Raw genomic sequence first — 17,021 nt, 5'->3', positions numbered from 1 at the left:
CACTGTCTTAACATGTGACAAGTACATGTATAATGACAGTAAAGTGCATGTCACACTGTCTTAAAATGTGACAAGTACATGTATAATGACAGTAAAGTGCATGTCACACTGTCTTAACATGTGACAAGTACATGTATAATGATAGTAAAGTGCATGTCACACTGTCTTGAAATGTGACAAGTACATGTATAATGACAGTAAAGTGCATGTCACACTGTCTTAAAATGTGACAAGTACATGTATAATGATAGTAAAGTGCATGTCACACTGTCTTAAAATGTGACAAGTACATGTATAATGACAGTAAAGTGCATGTCACACTGTCTTAACATGTGACAAGTACATGTATAATGACAGTAAAGTGCATGTCACACTGTCTTAACATGTGACAAGTACATGTATAATGACAGTAAAGTGCATGTCACACTGTCTTAACATGTGACAAGTACATGTATAATGACAGTAAAGTGCATGACACACTGTCTTGAAATGTGACAAGTACATGTATAATGATAGTAAAGTGCATGTCACACTGTCTTGAAATGTGACAAGTACATGTATAATGACAGTAAAGTGCATGTCACACTGTCTTAACATGTGACAAGTACATGTATAATGATAGTAAAGTGCATGTCACACTGTCTTGAAATGTGACAAGTACATGTATAATGACAGTAAAGTGCATGTCACACATGTCTTAACATGTGACAAGTACATGTATAATGACAGTAAAGTGCATGTCACACTGTCTTGAAATGTGACAAGTACATGTATAATGACAGTAAAGTGCATGTCACACTGTCTTGAAATGTGACAAGTACATGTATAATGACAGTAAAGTGCATGACACACTTGTCTTAAAATGTGACAAGTACATGTATAATGATAGTAAAGTGCATGTCACACTGTCTTGAAATGTGACAAGTACATGTATAATGACAGTAAAGTGCATGTCACACTGTCTTAAAATGTGACAAGTACATGTATAATGATAGTAAAGTGCATGTCACACTGTCTTGACATGTGACAAGTACATGTATAATGACAGTAAAGTGCATGACACACTGTCTTAAAATGTGACAAGTACATGTATAATGATAGTAAAGTGCATGTCACACTGTCTTAAATGTGACAAGTACATGTATAATGACAGTAAAGTGCATGACACACTGTCTTAAAATGTGACAAGTACATGTATAATGATAGTAAAGTGCATGTCACACTGTCTTAAAATGTGACAAGTACATGTATAATGATAGTAAAGTGCATGTCACACTGTCTTAACATGTGACAAGTACATGTATAATGACAGTAAAGTGCATGTCACACTGTCTTAACATGTGACAAGTACATGTATAATGACAGTAAAGTGCATGACACACTGTCTTAACATGTGACAAGTACATGTATAATGACAGTAAAGTGCATGTCACACTGTCTTAACATGTGACAAGTACATGTATAATGATAGTAAAGTGCATGTCACACTGTCTTGAAATGTGACAAGTACATGTATAATGACAGTAAAGTGCATGTCACACTGTCTTAACATGTGACAAGTACATGTATAATGACAGTAAAGTGCATGTCACACTGTCTTAACATGTGACAAGTACATGTATAATGATAGTAAAGTGCATGTCACACTGTCTTGAAATGTGACAAGTACATGTATAATGATAGTAAAGTGCATGTCACACTGTCTTGAAATGTGACAAGTACATGTATAATGACAGTAAAGTGCATGACACACTGTCTTAAATGTGACAAGTACATGTATAATGACAGTAAAGTGCATGTCACACTGTCTTAACATGTGACAAGTACATGTATAATGACAGTAAAGTGCATGTCACACTGTCTTGAAATGTGACAAGTACATGTATAATGACAGTAAAGTGCATGTCACACTGTCTTAACATGTGACAAGTACATGTATAATGACAGTAAAGTGCATGTCACACTGTCTTAACATGTGACAAGTACATGTATAATGACAGTAAAGTGCATGTCACACTGTCTTGAAATGTGACAAGTACATGTATAATGATAGTAAAGTGCATGTCACACTGTCTTAACATGTGACAAGTACATGTATAATGACAGTAAAGTGCATGTCACACTGTCTTGAAATGTGACAAGTACATGTATAATGACAGTAAAGTGCATGTCACACTGTCTTAACATGTGACAAGTACATGTATAATGACAGTAAAGTGCATGTCACACTGTCTTGAAATGTGACAAGTACATGTATAATGACAGTAAAGTGCATGTCACACTGTCTTGAAATGTGACAAGTACATGTATAATGATAGTAAAGTGCATGACACACTGTCTTAACATGTGACAAGTACATGTATAATGACAGTAAAGTGCATGTCACACTGTCTTGAAATGTGACAAGTACATGTATAATGATAGTAAAGTGCATGTCACACTGTCTTGAAATGTGACAAGTACATGTATAATGACAGTGAAGTGCATGACACACTGTCTTAACATGTGACAAGTACATGTATAATGACAGTAAAGTGCATGTCACACTGTCTTAAATGTGACAAGTACATGTATAATGACAGTAAAGTGCATGTCACACTGTCTTAACATGTGACAAGTACATGTATAATGATAGTAAAGTGCATGTCACACTGTCTTAACATGTGACAAGTACATGTATAATGACAGTAAAGTGCATGTCACACTGTCTTAACATGTGACAAGTACATGTATAATGATAGTAAAGTGCATGTCACACTGTCTTAACATGTGACAAGTACATGTATAATGATAAAGTGCATGTAAAATGTGACATGTATAATGACATGTCACACTGTCTTAAACATGTGACAAGTACATGTATAATGATAGTAAAGTGCATGTCACACTGTCTTAACATGTGACAAGTACATGTATAATGATAGTAAATGTGTCTTAACATGTGACAAGTACATGTATAATGATCATGTCACACTGTCTTAACATGTGACAAGTACATGTATAATGATAGTAAAGTGCATGTCACACTGTCTTGAAATGTGACAAGTACATGTATAATGACAGTAAAGTGCATGACACACTGTCTTAACATGTGACAAGTACATGTATAATGACAGTAAAGTGCATGACACATTGTCTTAAACATGTGACAAGTACATGTATAATGATAGTAAAGTGCATGTCACACTGTCTTGAAATGTGACAAGTACATGTATAATGACAGTAAAGTGCATGACACTGTCTTAAAATGTGACAAGTACATGTATAATGATAGTAAAGTGCATGTCACACTGTCTTGAAATGTGACAAGTACATGTATAATGACAGTAAAGTGCATGACACACTGTCTTAAATGTGACAAGTACATGTATAATGATAGTAAAGTGCATGTCACACTGTCTTGAAATGTGACAAGTACATGTATAATGATAGTAAAGTGCATGTCACACTGTCTTAACATGTGACAAGTACATGTATAATGACAGTAAAGTGCATGACACACTGTCTTAACATGTGACAAGTACATGTATAATGATAGTAAAGTGCATGTCACACACTGTCTTGAAATGTGACAAGTACATGTATAATGATAGTAAAGTGCATGTCACACTGTCTTGAAATGTGACAAGTACATGTATAATGACAGTTAATTGCATGACACACTGTCTTAACATGTGACAAGTACATGTATAATGATAGTAAAGTGCATGTCACACTGTCTTAACATGTGACAAGTACATGTATAATGACAGTAAAGTGCATGACACACTGTCTTAAAATGTGACAAGTACATGTATAATGATAGTAAAGTGCATGTCACACTGTCTTGAAATGTGACAAGTACATGTATAATGATAGTAAAGTGCATGACACACTGTCTTAAAATGTGACAAGTACATGTATAATGATAGTAAAGTGCATGTCACACTGTCTTAACATGTGACAAGTACATGTATAATGATAGTAAAGTGCATGACACACTGTCTTAACATGTGACAAGTACATGTATAATGATAGTAAAGTGCATGACACACTGTCTTAACATGTGACAAGTACATGTATAATGACAGTAAAGTGCATGTCACATTGTCTTGAAATGTGACAAGTACATGTATAATGACAGTAAAGTGCATGTCACACTGTCTTAACATGTGACAAGTACATGTATAATGACAGTAAAGTGCATGTCACACTGTCTTAACATGTGACAAGTACATGTATAATGACAGTAAAGTGCATGTCACACTGTCTTGAAATGTGACAAGTACATGTATAATGACAGTAAAGTGCATGACACACTGTCTTAACATGTGACAAGTACATGTATAATGATAGTAAAGTGCATGTCACACTGTCTTAACATGTGACAAGTACATGTATAATGACAGTAAAGTGCATGACACACTGTCTTATTATGTGACAAGTACATGTATAATGATAGTAAAGTGCATGACACACTGTCTTAACATGTGACAAGTACATGTATAATGATAGTAAAGTGCATGTCACACTGTCTTAACATGTGACAAGTACATGTATAATGACAGTAAAGTGCATGTCACACTGTCTTGAAATGTGACAAGTACATGTATAATGACAGTAAAGTGCATGACACACTGTCTTAAAATGTGACAAGTACATGTATAATGATAGTAAAGTGCATGTCACACTGTCTTGAAATGTGACAAGTACATGTATAATGATAGTAAAGTGCATGTCACACTGTCTTGAAATGTGACAAGTACATGTATAATGACAGTAAAGTGCATGACACATTGTCTTAAAATGTGACAAGTACATGTATAATGACAGTAAAGTGCATGTCACACTGTCTTGAAATGTGACAAGTACATGTATAATGACAGTAAATTGCATGACACATTGTCTTAACATGTGACAAGTACATGTATAATGATAGTAAAGTGCATGTCACACTGTCTTGAAATGTGACAAGTACATGTATAATGAGTAAATTGCATGACACACTTGTCTTAACATGTGACAAGTACATGTATAATGATAGTAAAGTGCATGTCACACTGTCTTAAATGTGACAAGTACATGTATAATGATAGTAAAGTGCATGTCACACTGTCTTAACATGTGACAAGTACATGTATAATGACAGTAAAGTGCATGTCACACTGTCTTGAAATGTGACAAGTACATGTATAATACCAGTATAGAAAAGGAATTGAAAAGCAGTGCTTAGTTGTGTATATATTATTTACAAATTTCATATCAATTTCATCTGCAATAGGGTAACCTACAGGTAAACAGCAAGGCAGCTGTTATTACTGGCAATACACAAACAACCTTCAAACAGCAATCAAGAGCAGCTCACAGCAATTAAGATATTTACACAAATTGAAATGTAAACTACTGTGCTTCAGATCAACATGGTTCTTCATTAAAAGCCCAGCAATATAGGTAATTGTGATGCTAGTACCAATTTTAGACTTTCTATTCAGAAAGAAGGTGGAAAGTTTCAAGTTTTTGCCTATAAACTTTGCTAATTTTGTAACGCAATAATATGATTCTTATTAAAATCTATTGATTTTAACATTTCTTCTGATCAGACAACCTACAAAACAGTAGAATCCCCTTGAGGATAGAATAAATACCAAATATCAGTTCTAAATTCTTACAGGTGATTAAATGTACCAACAAACTGCACACACAAATTGAAGTAGAGTTTGAAGGAATACTTCTACAACAAACAATCAAATTATATTCTACATATCTGCCACTTCGACTGAGAACAAACAATATGTACTTTACTTTGAGTTAGAAATAACACCATCCAAATTACATCTGCTTTAATCAAAGTACTCAAAGTACCGCATATACAACGCAGCAGAAACAGAACAAGAGGCCCAGAGGGCCTGTATCACTCACCTGGTTTGTAATGCCAAGTTATGTTCTGAATACAGGTTCATTGTTTCTTTTCTGAAGGAATTTGAATATTTACATCAAATTTCCTTTTAGGGCCCCACCCCTGCTGCCCCCAGAGATCGGAGCCAAATTTAATACAAGTTCTGTTCCCTTTCCTCCAAGGATGTTTGTGGCCAAATTTGGTTTCAATCCTGGCCAAATTTGGTTGCAATCCATGCAGATCTAACTCTAGGACAAGTAGTGATTTATAGGATTAACCTCTATTTCCCATATTGAGCCCGGCCTGTCCTACCCCCGAGGGTCAGAGCCAAAATTTATACAAGTTCTGTTCCCCTTCACCCAAGGATGAATGTGGCCAAATTTGGTTACAATCCATGCAGAACTCTAGGACAAGTAGCGATTTATAGGATTTACCTCTAATTCCCCTATTGGGCCCCGCCCCTCCTCCCCCTGGGGGTTCAGAGCCAAAATTTATACAAGTTCTGTTCCCCTTCACCCAAGGATGTTTGTGGGCTAAAAATCAAATGAATTTCAAAATCAAAATATATAAAACATATTATAAAGACTTTAACATTCAACTGATCACAGAAAATACATATGTTTTGTTTGACATTTTTCTTAATTAAAGTTCCTACATGAAAATTACAAAGAAAACAAAAGTCTTCAATAAAATGAGTTTTTATCCTTAATATACTCTTGTTTCTTATGTTGCACATACACTTATTTTGGTAAAACCATGCACATATGAGGGCAGCCTTTACCTCAGATCTGTGTTTAACATTCATTTAAAAACATTATTTTAAAGTACACAAAAAGGGTATATGATTAGTTTACTTTAAAACTCTTATGTCTATAAGCCTAAGATAGTAAGTCCAATTTGAATTATCATTAACAGAGATCATGTAGGTTGGACAGAAGAGTCACCAGCAGGCAACAGTTGACCTAGATGGGCTGTGTATTATAACACTCTGTGTATTCTATACACACTCTGTGTGTTCTACCAATCAGAAGGCAGTCTTCCCATGACTACTGATTGGTCCAAAGGAATATTATTCAATGAATAGGGAATTTATGAATGGATGTTTAGAATGAAATGGTTCAAGAGGTCACCACTAGATGTCATTTTTGGGCAAGTCCTACTCAGTCCTACACATCAATAGTAAACCGGATAGCATTAATACAAACGCTAGTCGCGTTGTATTAAAAACTGACGTATGGATTCAATATCTTTATCTCTTTCTAGAAATAAGATGTCTGTAAAACATAAATCCTTTGTATGAAACCTGAACAGATTGCACAAGGATAGAATGCACAAGGACAGAATGCACAAGGAAAGAATGCACCAGGACAGAATGCACCAGGACAGAATGCACCAGGACAGAATGCACCAGGACAGAATGCACCAGGACAGAATGCACAAGGAAAGAATGCACCAGGACAGAATGCACCAGGACAGAATGCACCAGACAGAATGCACAGAATGCACCAGGACAGAATGCACCAGGAAAGAATGCACCAGAAGAATGCACCAGGACAGAATGCACCAGGACAGAATGCACCAGGACAGAATGCACAGACAGAATGCACCAGGACAGAATGCACAAGGACAGAATGCACCAGGACAGAATGCACAAGGACAGAATGCACCAGGACAGAATGCACAAGGACAGAATGCACCAGGACAGAATGCACAAGGACAGAATGCACCAGGACAGAATGCACAAGGACAGAATGCACCAGGACAGAATGCACAAGGACAGAATGCACCAGGACAGAATGCACAAGGAAAATGCACAGAAGAATGCACCAGGACAGAATGCACAAGGACAGAATGCACCAGGACAGAATGCACCAGGACAGAATGCACCAGGACAGAATGCACCAGGACAGAATGCACCAGGACAGAATGCACCAGGAAGAATGCACCAGGACAGAATGCACCAGGACAGAATGCACCAGAATGCACCAGGACAGAATGCACCAGGACAGAATGCACCAGGACAGAATGCACCAGGACAGAATGCACAAGGAAAGAATGCACCAGGACAGAATGCACCAGGACAGAATGCACCAGGACAGAATGCACCAGGACAGAATGCACCAGGACAGAATGCACCAGGACACCAGGACAGAATGCACCAGGACAGAATGCACCAGGACAGAATGCACCAGGACAGAATGCACAAGGACAGAATGCACCAGGACAGAATGCACCAGGACAGAATGCACCAGGACAGAATGCACCAGGACAGAATGCACCAGGACAGAATGCACCAGGACAGAATGCACAAGAACAGAATGCACAAGGACAGAATGCACCAGGACAGAATGCACCAGGACAGAATGCACCAGGACAGAATGCACCAGAATGCACCAGGACAGAATGCACCAGAACTGAAGTAACACTTAATGATCCTCCTTTAATTTCATGACTGGATTATAATGACAAGGAAGACTCTATTTGTAATGTCTTACTGTAACACATCTTAATAAATATTGTATGAAAATTATTTAAGCAAATTTGGCAATCCAATTCAATTGTCAGACATTTTCATATCTCAATTAATATCTACATGAATCCTAACCTTACTTAAATTTAAGGTATTTCAGTTCAATTCTCTTTTCTGAGTTAACATCTACATGAACCCAAACCTTACTTATATTGAAGGAAATTTATTTAAATCCTCATATCCGAATTAACCTTTTACATGTACCCTAACCTTACTTATATTGAAGGAATTTCATTTCAATCCTTATTCCTCAGAAGATAATTTCCATTTTTTTTTTTAAACAAAAACTTAATTGCAGCAAAAGAAAGGTGGCTTACCGGAACTCCATGTATATCCTGACCTACCTGAATATCCTTGACCTTTTGTAATGTCATCAGTTTTGCTCCTATGGCCTCTACAGTGACCCCTATAAAGTTGAACACGGTCCATAGGAAGGCGTAGTACTCTGACCCGTGCCAATAGTACACAAACGAGAAACATAGGACTGACCCTAGGAACTGGCGCGTTATACCTCCGCGTGATCCTCCTAGTGGTACGTAGATATATCTGTAAGTGGAGGAGAAACCTTCTGTAAATCACAATCATATCATTTTATTTGAATATATTTAACGTATACATTTTGTCATTTGGATAATTGAATACATTCTGAACATTCATTTATTCAGCTGTTGATTGATTTAGCATATTCACTTGTCATTTTAGGCAAGAGATTTGTAAATTCTGTCACAATATAGATACTTCAGTGGGGGAACCATCAGGTAGACCCTTTTTGTAAAATTTAAACTGGCATAAATATAACATGGCAACAATCACCTTTATCAATACATGTGTATAATCATAGAACCCAGTGACCTCATCAGATCTTAAGAATGACGTATATAATTAGGTAGGTTAAAACTGGCATTCTCCAATATATCCTGTCAGACTTTTACTGCAGGAAAAGTAAACTATTGAAGTGATGCATGATTTCAGTTCTTGTGCAAGACATTTATAAACCTAAGGTTTAACAAAACACTAATTTTGTTGATGACTTTTTTCTTTTTCTTGTACTAATGTTAAAAATAAGCTATTTCGATTTACCTTTTCATGAAATCATACATTCCACGGTCAAAATATCTGAAAGGAAAACCGATATATTAAAACCTTTTTTCCTAGAATGAAACTAATAAATGAATAGACAACAAAGATAACTTTTTAATCAATAAATCTACATCACCAGCACTACAGAGTTATATATGTATAACAACTTGATGTAAAACTGTCAGCCTAGATATATGATTATCCATTATCATACGATAAGGTATGATCAATCACATTAAATGTAGGTAACATTGTAGACGTGGTATGTATTGTCTATTTGTAGAACAGAATTAGATAACACCACCTTCATCAGGGAATCCAACAATTAATCAGACACATTCATCAATTTAATTCATACAATGATGATGATTACTTCAAATCCCAAATTAAGGGAACATTCAGCCAACAGCATTATTTAATTCTGATGTCATAGAGACCCATAGTAAAGCACAGTAACCTGTCTCCTAATACATATTTACAAACTTGCATTTACATTTGAAGTTGTTGACAAGAGATCCCAGAGGGATCTTGGCGCCCACCAAAGAATTATCTATATTTGACAAAGGAAAGATGGATCTTTTCTCTACTTTTTAAACTTTTTCAAACATACTACGGTACATATAAAATTTGAGACAGATCGCTTCGGTACCTTTTGAGAAATAGCGGTAACAAACTTCAACTATCAAAATCCAAGATGACTCCTTGGCGGCCATCTTGTTCACCGATTGGTCCAAAAAAGCAATATGCACAACAAGGGCCCTAGAGGAACCTACATATTAAATTTGAGAAAGATCCCTTCAGCACTTTTTGAGAAATAGGGATATCAAACCTAAACTATCAAAATCCAAGATGGCCGCCAGGCGGCCATCTTGTTTTTCCTATCAGCCTCAAAATCTGTATGGCACAAATAGGGACCAAGGGTAACCTCCATGTGAAGTTTGAACAAAATTCCCTCAGTAGTTCTCAAGAAATATCGATAAAAAACTTCAACTGCCAAAATCAAAGATGGCTGCCATGGTGGCCATCTTGTTTTTTCCGATCAACCTCCAAAATCTGTATGGCACAACTAGGGACCAAGGGTACCCTCCATGTGAAGTTTGAACAAAATCCCTTCAGTAGTTCTTAAGAAATATCGATAACAAACTTCAACTGCCAAAATCAAAGATTGCTGCCTGGCGGCCATCTTGTTTTTCCGATTCACCCAAAATCTAGGTGGATACACCACCTGATCACCCACTAGGTGGATATACCACCACCTGATCACCCACTAGGTGGATACACCACCTGATCACCCACTAGGTGGATGCACCACATGATCACCCAATAGGTGGATACACCACCTGATCTCACACTAGGTGGATACCCACCTGATCACCCACTAGGTGGATGCACCACCTGATCACCCACTAGGTGGATGCACCACCTGATCACCCAATAGGTGGATATCACACACCACCTGATCACCCACTAGGTGGATACACCACCTGATCTCCCACTAGGTGGATACACCACCTGATCACCAACTAGGTGGATACACCACCTGATCACCCACTAGGTGGATACACCACCTGATCACCCACTAGGTGGATACACCACCTGATCACCCACTAGGTGGATGCACCACATGATCACCCACTAGGTGGATACACCACCTGATCACCCACTAGGTGGATACACCACCTGATCACCCACTAGGTGGATACACCACCTGATCACCCACTAGGTGGATACACCACCTGATCACCCACTAGGTGGATACACCACCTGATCACCCACTAGGTGGATACACCACCTGATCACCCACTAGGTGGATGCACCACATGATCACCCACTAGGTGGATACACCACCTGATCTCCTACTAGGTGGATTCACCACCTGATCACCCACTAGGTGGATGCACCACCTGATCACCCACTAGGTGGATACACCACCTGATCACCAACTAGGTGGATACACCACCTGATCACCCACTAGGTGGATACACCACCTTATCACCCACTAGGTGGATACACCACCTGATCACCCACTAGGTGGATACACCACCTGATCACCCACTAGGTGGATACACCACCTGATCACCCACTAGGTGGATACACCACCTGATCACCCACTAGGTGGATACACCACCTGATCACACACTAGGTGGATACACCACCTGATCACCCACTAGGTGGATACACCACCTGATCACCCACTAGGTGGATACACCACCTGATCACCCACTAGGTGGATACACCACCTGATCACCCACTAGGTGGATACACCACCTGATCACCCACTAGGTGGATACACCACCTGATCACATCACCACTAGGTGGATACACCACCTGATCACCACTAGGTGGATACACCACCTATCACCCCATAGTGGATACACCACCTATCACCACTAGGTGGATACACCACCTTATCACCACTAGGTGGATACACCACCTATCTCCCACTAGGTGGATACACCACCTGATCACCCACTAGGTGGATACACCACCTGATCACCCACTAGGTGGATACACACCTGATCCCACTAGGTGGATACACCACCTGATCACCCACTAGGTGGATACACCACCTGATCACCCACTAGGTGGATACACCACCTGATCACCCACTAGGTGGATACACCACCTGATCACCCACTAGGTGGATACACCACCTGATCACCCACTAGGTGGATCACCACCTGATCACCCACTAGGTGGATGCACATCACACCTGATCACCCACTAGGTGGATGCACCACCTGATCACCCACTAGTGGATGCACCACCTGATCTCCCACTAGGTGGATACACCACTATGATCACCACTTTCATACACTAGGTGGATACACCACCTTATCACCCACTAGGTGGATACACCACCTTATCACCCACTAGGTGGATACACACCTGATCACCCACTAGGTGGATACACCACCTGATCACCCACTAGGTGGATACACCACCTTATCACCCACTAGGTGGATACACCACCTGATCTCCCACTAGGTGGATACACCACCTTATCACCCACTAGGTGGATAACCACCTTATCACCCACTAGGTGGATACACCACCTTATCATCCACTAGGTGAACCTATAGCACAAGTAGGAAGTTCAATTAACCAGACTGAGATTTTACTAATTAAGTAAGCCAGGCTTTGGGTTTAGTTCCTGGACTGAGACATTTTATCTTGCTGGGTTATGCAGCATTTGATTTGTGGAACAACTGCTGGATATCAATATTTGAAGCAAACAGTATTATAGACAATAGAGAAGGGGGCTTATTGCTGGGCAGAGGTTTATTGCCAATAAAATACAGCTTGTGACCAAGTAGGTTGTGCTACTCAGTGACTTATCACAATCAACCAATCAGATAGAGACACACAACACAAACATACCACAGTCTCCCAAAACAGAAACTTAGCATTAAGAAACAACACAAAAATAATTTGAAGACACATTTCTCCCATACAAATAACAAATATAATACTATGTTTGAAGTATGTAATAAATAAATCAATGTGACTTTTTTCCATCTATCTATTTTTTTACATTACAATCTTACTTTTATGTTCTTGAACTGGAAATAAAACATGGTTTATAATAAAAGTTTCTTGCTTTGACAATGTGTATTTACAAATAACAGCATGCAATTCTACTGATATTTACAAATGTTTACACCAACCCCTTAATCATTAGGTATTGGAATAACCTAAGGAATAAGGTTGTAACATTGTGCTCTAGAGGAAAAGGGGGTAAAATGTACTGATCCAGCACACTTAATCAGGAACATGTACATCATATTAACTTACTTCCACATATCGGAGTACAGGTATATATAGGAAATACATTTTGGACCTTTAGGAGGTTCAAGGTCATCGGTTTTGGCCACGATAGATGGGAACCCAAACATGACTGTGTACTTTGTCATGAAGAATTGACCACTACAGAATCCGATACCAGCCATTGTCCATAGATTGATCTCCTGCATTATAGTAGAGTTGTGCTGTAGAGCATTGAAGTAGAAGTAATGTAAGATTAGTTCATTGACGAAGGCCCACAGCAATATACGACACAAGTCTGTACCAAGAGAGGTAACTCTCTTCCACGTCCAGGGCTTCCTTGGCTGACTCAACTAGAAAATAAGCATATAAGAACAAATCAATCATACAGCATTTCAAAACATAAAGTTAATAGTCATTTATTTATTTAAGCTTAATATAAGCAGACCTCTGCACTGTACTAGCACACTACAGACCCATCAATGCATCTCTGGGTTGTTTGAAGACATCAGCCTTGAATGAAAACTGATGTCATTTTATAACAAAATTAGTGGCCTATCAAGTGCAATACAAGCCTACTACCAAGACTCTGAATGGTTATCAAGCAACATATAGTGATATTAGCGCTTGTGGTCCAAAGTATTTTGCAGTAATTAATTTCAAAGAATTCTACTTCAGGGAAATTTGTGAAATGTTTTACAGTCGTTTAAGATTCAATGTAAAAGTGTAATTGTCTCACCTGAGATGAGAACACTGTGAAAGACATGATTGGTCCAGTGAAAAACAATGGGAAGTAGAATACATAAAACAACATGTCTAATGGTCTGTATCCAAATGAAATGTGTGACACCTCATCTCTTTCTTCTTTATTTGTCTGTGTAGTATTTGACCTTTTGACCTTCTCCAGACAGAAGCTTGTGTATCTAAGCTGTAGCAGGGCCAGTGTGAACATCAGTAAGTAGATCTTGTATCCTTCAATATCATTTGCATTTAAAGCTTTCTGAAAACACAATTACAACAGATTAGTCACTGGCGAGTTTGCAAAACATTTTTTTTAATTAATGCATGGTATTCATCATTCAATAAGACCCTTTATATGGATAAAAAAAGAGATACAGTATTCAAAATTTGTCGTTATACATTTTATTTTAGATGACAATCTTTACTTTACATGTATACACATCTGTTATACAGGTCCTAAAAAGATTTTATTGTGATTCAAACAAAGACAAATAATGAAGGTCATCCTTTGAGCAAGATTTTACATTTGTCTTATGCATGATTTACATGGTGAATGGTGATAGAACCAGTACTTACCATCCAGGACACAAAAGGTTCAAAGTTGAGAGTTGAGAGAAGACCAATGGAAACGACCCACACAGCACTGGTGGACTGGAGGAGGGAGGTGGTGTAAAGGAGGGCACAGTGGCCCAGGAACAGGGTAATCACAGGCCATCCCATCAGGAAGGATAGACTAGCCAGGGAATAGGCTGTCAGCAATGGCTTCTTATACTGGGGAGGAAAACATAATGGTGATTATACCAGGGAGGAAAATAAAACAGTGCTTATACTGGGGAGGGAAACAAAATGGTGATTATACCAGGGAGGGAAATATAACAGTGCTTATACTGGGGAGGGAAACATAATAGTGATTATACTGGGGAGGAAAACATATCATGGAATATACCAGTGATAATTATACCTCACTTTCAGTTAAATGTTCTGAATGGATTACTTCAACTTAATCACATGACATTGAATAAGTTAGATATCTCCCTGGAATTTGGAGGCAAAGGAAATACATTGTAACCCCTTGGAAACTCCAGAACTTGATGTCATCTGCAGCGTCAACCCAATGGCAATGCTGTTGCTTATTTTTGGCAGCCCGACAAATTTGGCAATGTTGGGAAATACCTTCATGAGTTCTTTTACCAGAGATGTTTTTTCTTTTAATTTTGTTCGGTATAATGAAATAATTATGTCCCTATGTGTCTGGATACATCTAGAATGGTCTCCCTGGAATTAAAGAGTTATTTTCTCAAGGGCAAAGCCCTAGAGAAAATAACTCTTTCCAGGGTTCACCCTCGAGAAAATAACTCTTTCCAGGGAGACAATTGTAGATGTAATCCCTCAACAGAGGGCTATATTTGTATATTATACTGGGAAGGAAAACGTAACTGTGATTATACTGAGGAGGGAACATTACAGTGATTCCACTGGAAAGGAAAACATTACAGTGATTGTACTGAGGAGGAAAATATAATTGATTATACTGGAGAGGAAAATATAATGGTTATTATACTGGGGAGGGAAACATAACAGTGATTATACTTGGGAGGGAACATTAGAGTGATTATACTGGGGAGGAAAACATAACAGTGATTATACTGGGGAGGAAAACATAACAGTGATTATACTGGGGAGGAAACATAACAGTGATTATACTGGGGAGGGAAACATAATGGTGATTATACTGGGGGGAAACATAACATGGATTATTACAAAATGCTTATTTGTGCTGGCCTGCTGGGGGAATGATGCAGATATATCATTTATCATTTTATAACTTACATAAGGGGTGTTAGATTACTGATTTTGATAGTGTCGCTAACATAAACATTTATTAAACTTTAAACAGCTACAGACAGCAGTAAAACCGTACATACATGTATTTTACTGAAACCATTCATAATTGATATGCCAATGTAATTTGATATGCCAATGTAATATGGGGATTTCGAGATCCCAAAACGATTTGGGTAAAGTACAATTAACATCAATTAGTTCCGGTGATTATGACTATCATTTGACGTGATTTTTGTGACATTAAATTGACTGGATGGTGTGACTTATCGACGGTAAATCTTACTTTAACCACGTCGTTTTGGGATCTAGAAACCGCCGTCTTGAACAGCTAAATTACCTCTCTTTCTTGTATGGGTAGACAGTATTATAAATGGTAACTTACATGTAAAAAGTTTAAGTCACAGATTCTTGCCAAGGCCATGTGTCCAACATACCAAGGACTAATTCTCCAGAAATATGCATAGAAAAAGTGCCACTCATAGTTGGAGATATCCTACAATAGATGACATAAAAAAGATATCAGTAAAATTTAACTATTGAAATGAAGAAAACCTATATGTTGAGTATCTATGGAAAAAAATTCCATATAATTATATTTTTTTCTATCAGCTTCATTTAAATAAGACTGGACAGGTCCAACAAAACTAAACTCCCTAATGAGTTATGGACCATTGATCTCTGGATCAAGAATGTATACATGTACCTTATCTCTTCCAATCATTTTCCATCCATCTTCAAAATCAAATATGTTGAGTAGTCCATCATGTTCTGTAAACAAACAAAGTGGTTAGTCAGATTAAAACTCATATAAAAAAGACCTAATTTAGGCAATAAAATGCATATATATATATATATATTACATAAACTCTATGATTCTTAAGTCATTGCAAAAACTTCGGTCAGATGACCTAAAAAGTCAGACAAAAAATCACGAACATATATTTTGTAGATGTCATCTGGTAAATTCACACAAAACTAACATGCAATGGTAAACATTCCTACATAGATTGTCGAGTATTTTTTATGGATTCCTGGTGACTACACTTATAGATTTCAGGTGATATCAGGTTATTTCACCAATGAATTCATGGAAAGTTCTTCTTTATATGGATGACACATCAGGATCAACAAGTTATGGATACACATATGTAGTAAATTGATACCAAATACAGGTGTAGCTGTAAG

The 17,021-nt window shown here is 37.8% G+C and overlaps 1 protein-coding gene across 8 annotated transcripts in view; it reads right to left on the bottom strand.

Moving 5' to 3' along the window:
* Positions 1–17,021, bottom strand: part of LOC138319092 (protein-cysteine N-palmitoyltransferase HHAT-like) — a 43,332-nt gene that overhangs the window by 24,285 nt on the left and 2,026 nt on the right. For all 8 annotated transcript variants that reach the window (XM_069262010.1, XM_069262006.1, XM_069262004.1 and 5 more), the window contains exons 3-9: positions 16,540–16,604; positions 16,219–16,329; positions 14,568–14,762; positions 13,990–14,250; positions 13,281–13,603; positions 9,486–9,521; positions 8,750–8,951 (exon numbers count right to left, since the gene is read on the bottom strand). In XM_069262010.1, the coding sequence (XP_069118111.1) occupies positions 8,750–8,951; positions 9,486–9,521; positions 13,281–13,603; positions 13,990–14,250; positions 14,568–14,762; positions 16,219–16,329; positions 16,540–16,604 (1,193 nt within the window). The remainder of the gene's footprint in view (positions 1–8,749; positions 8,952–9,485; positions 9,522–13,280; positions 13,604–13,989; positions 14,251–14,567; positions 14,763–16,218; positions 16,330–16,539; positions 16,605–17,021) is intronic.

The sequence above is a fragment of the Argopecten irradians genome, chromosome 3 (assembly GCF_041381155.1).
Source record: "Argopecten irradians isolate NY chromosome 3, Ai_NY, whole genome shotgun sequence".
Classification (NCBI taxonomy): domain Eukaryota; kingdom Metazoa; phylum Mollusca; class Bivalvia; order Pectinida; family Pectinidae; genus Argopecten; species Argopecten irradians.
The sequence above is the reverse complement of the archived record's forward strand: the minus strand, read 5'-3'. Positions and strand labels throughout refer to the sequence as shown.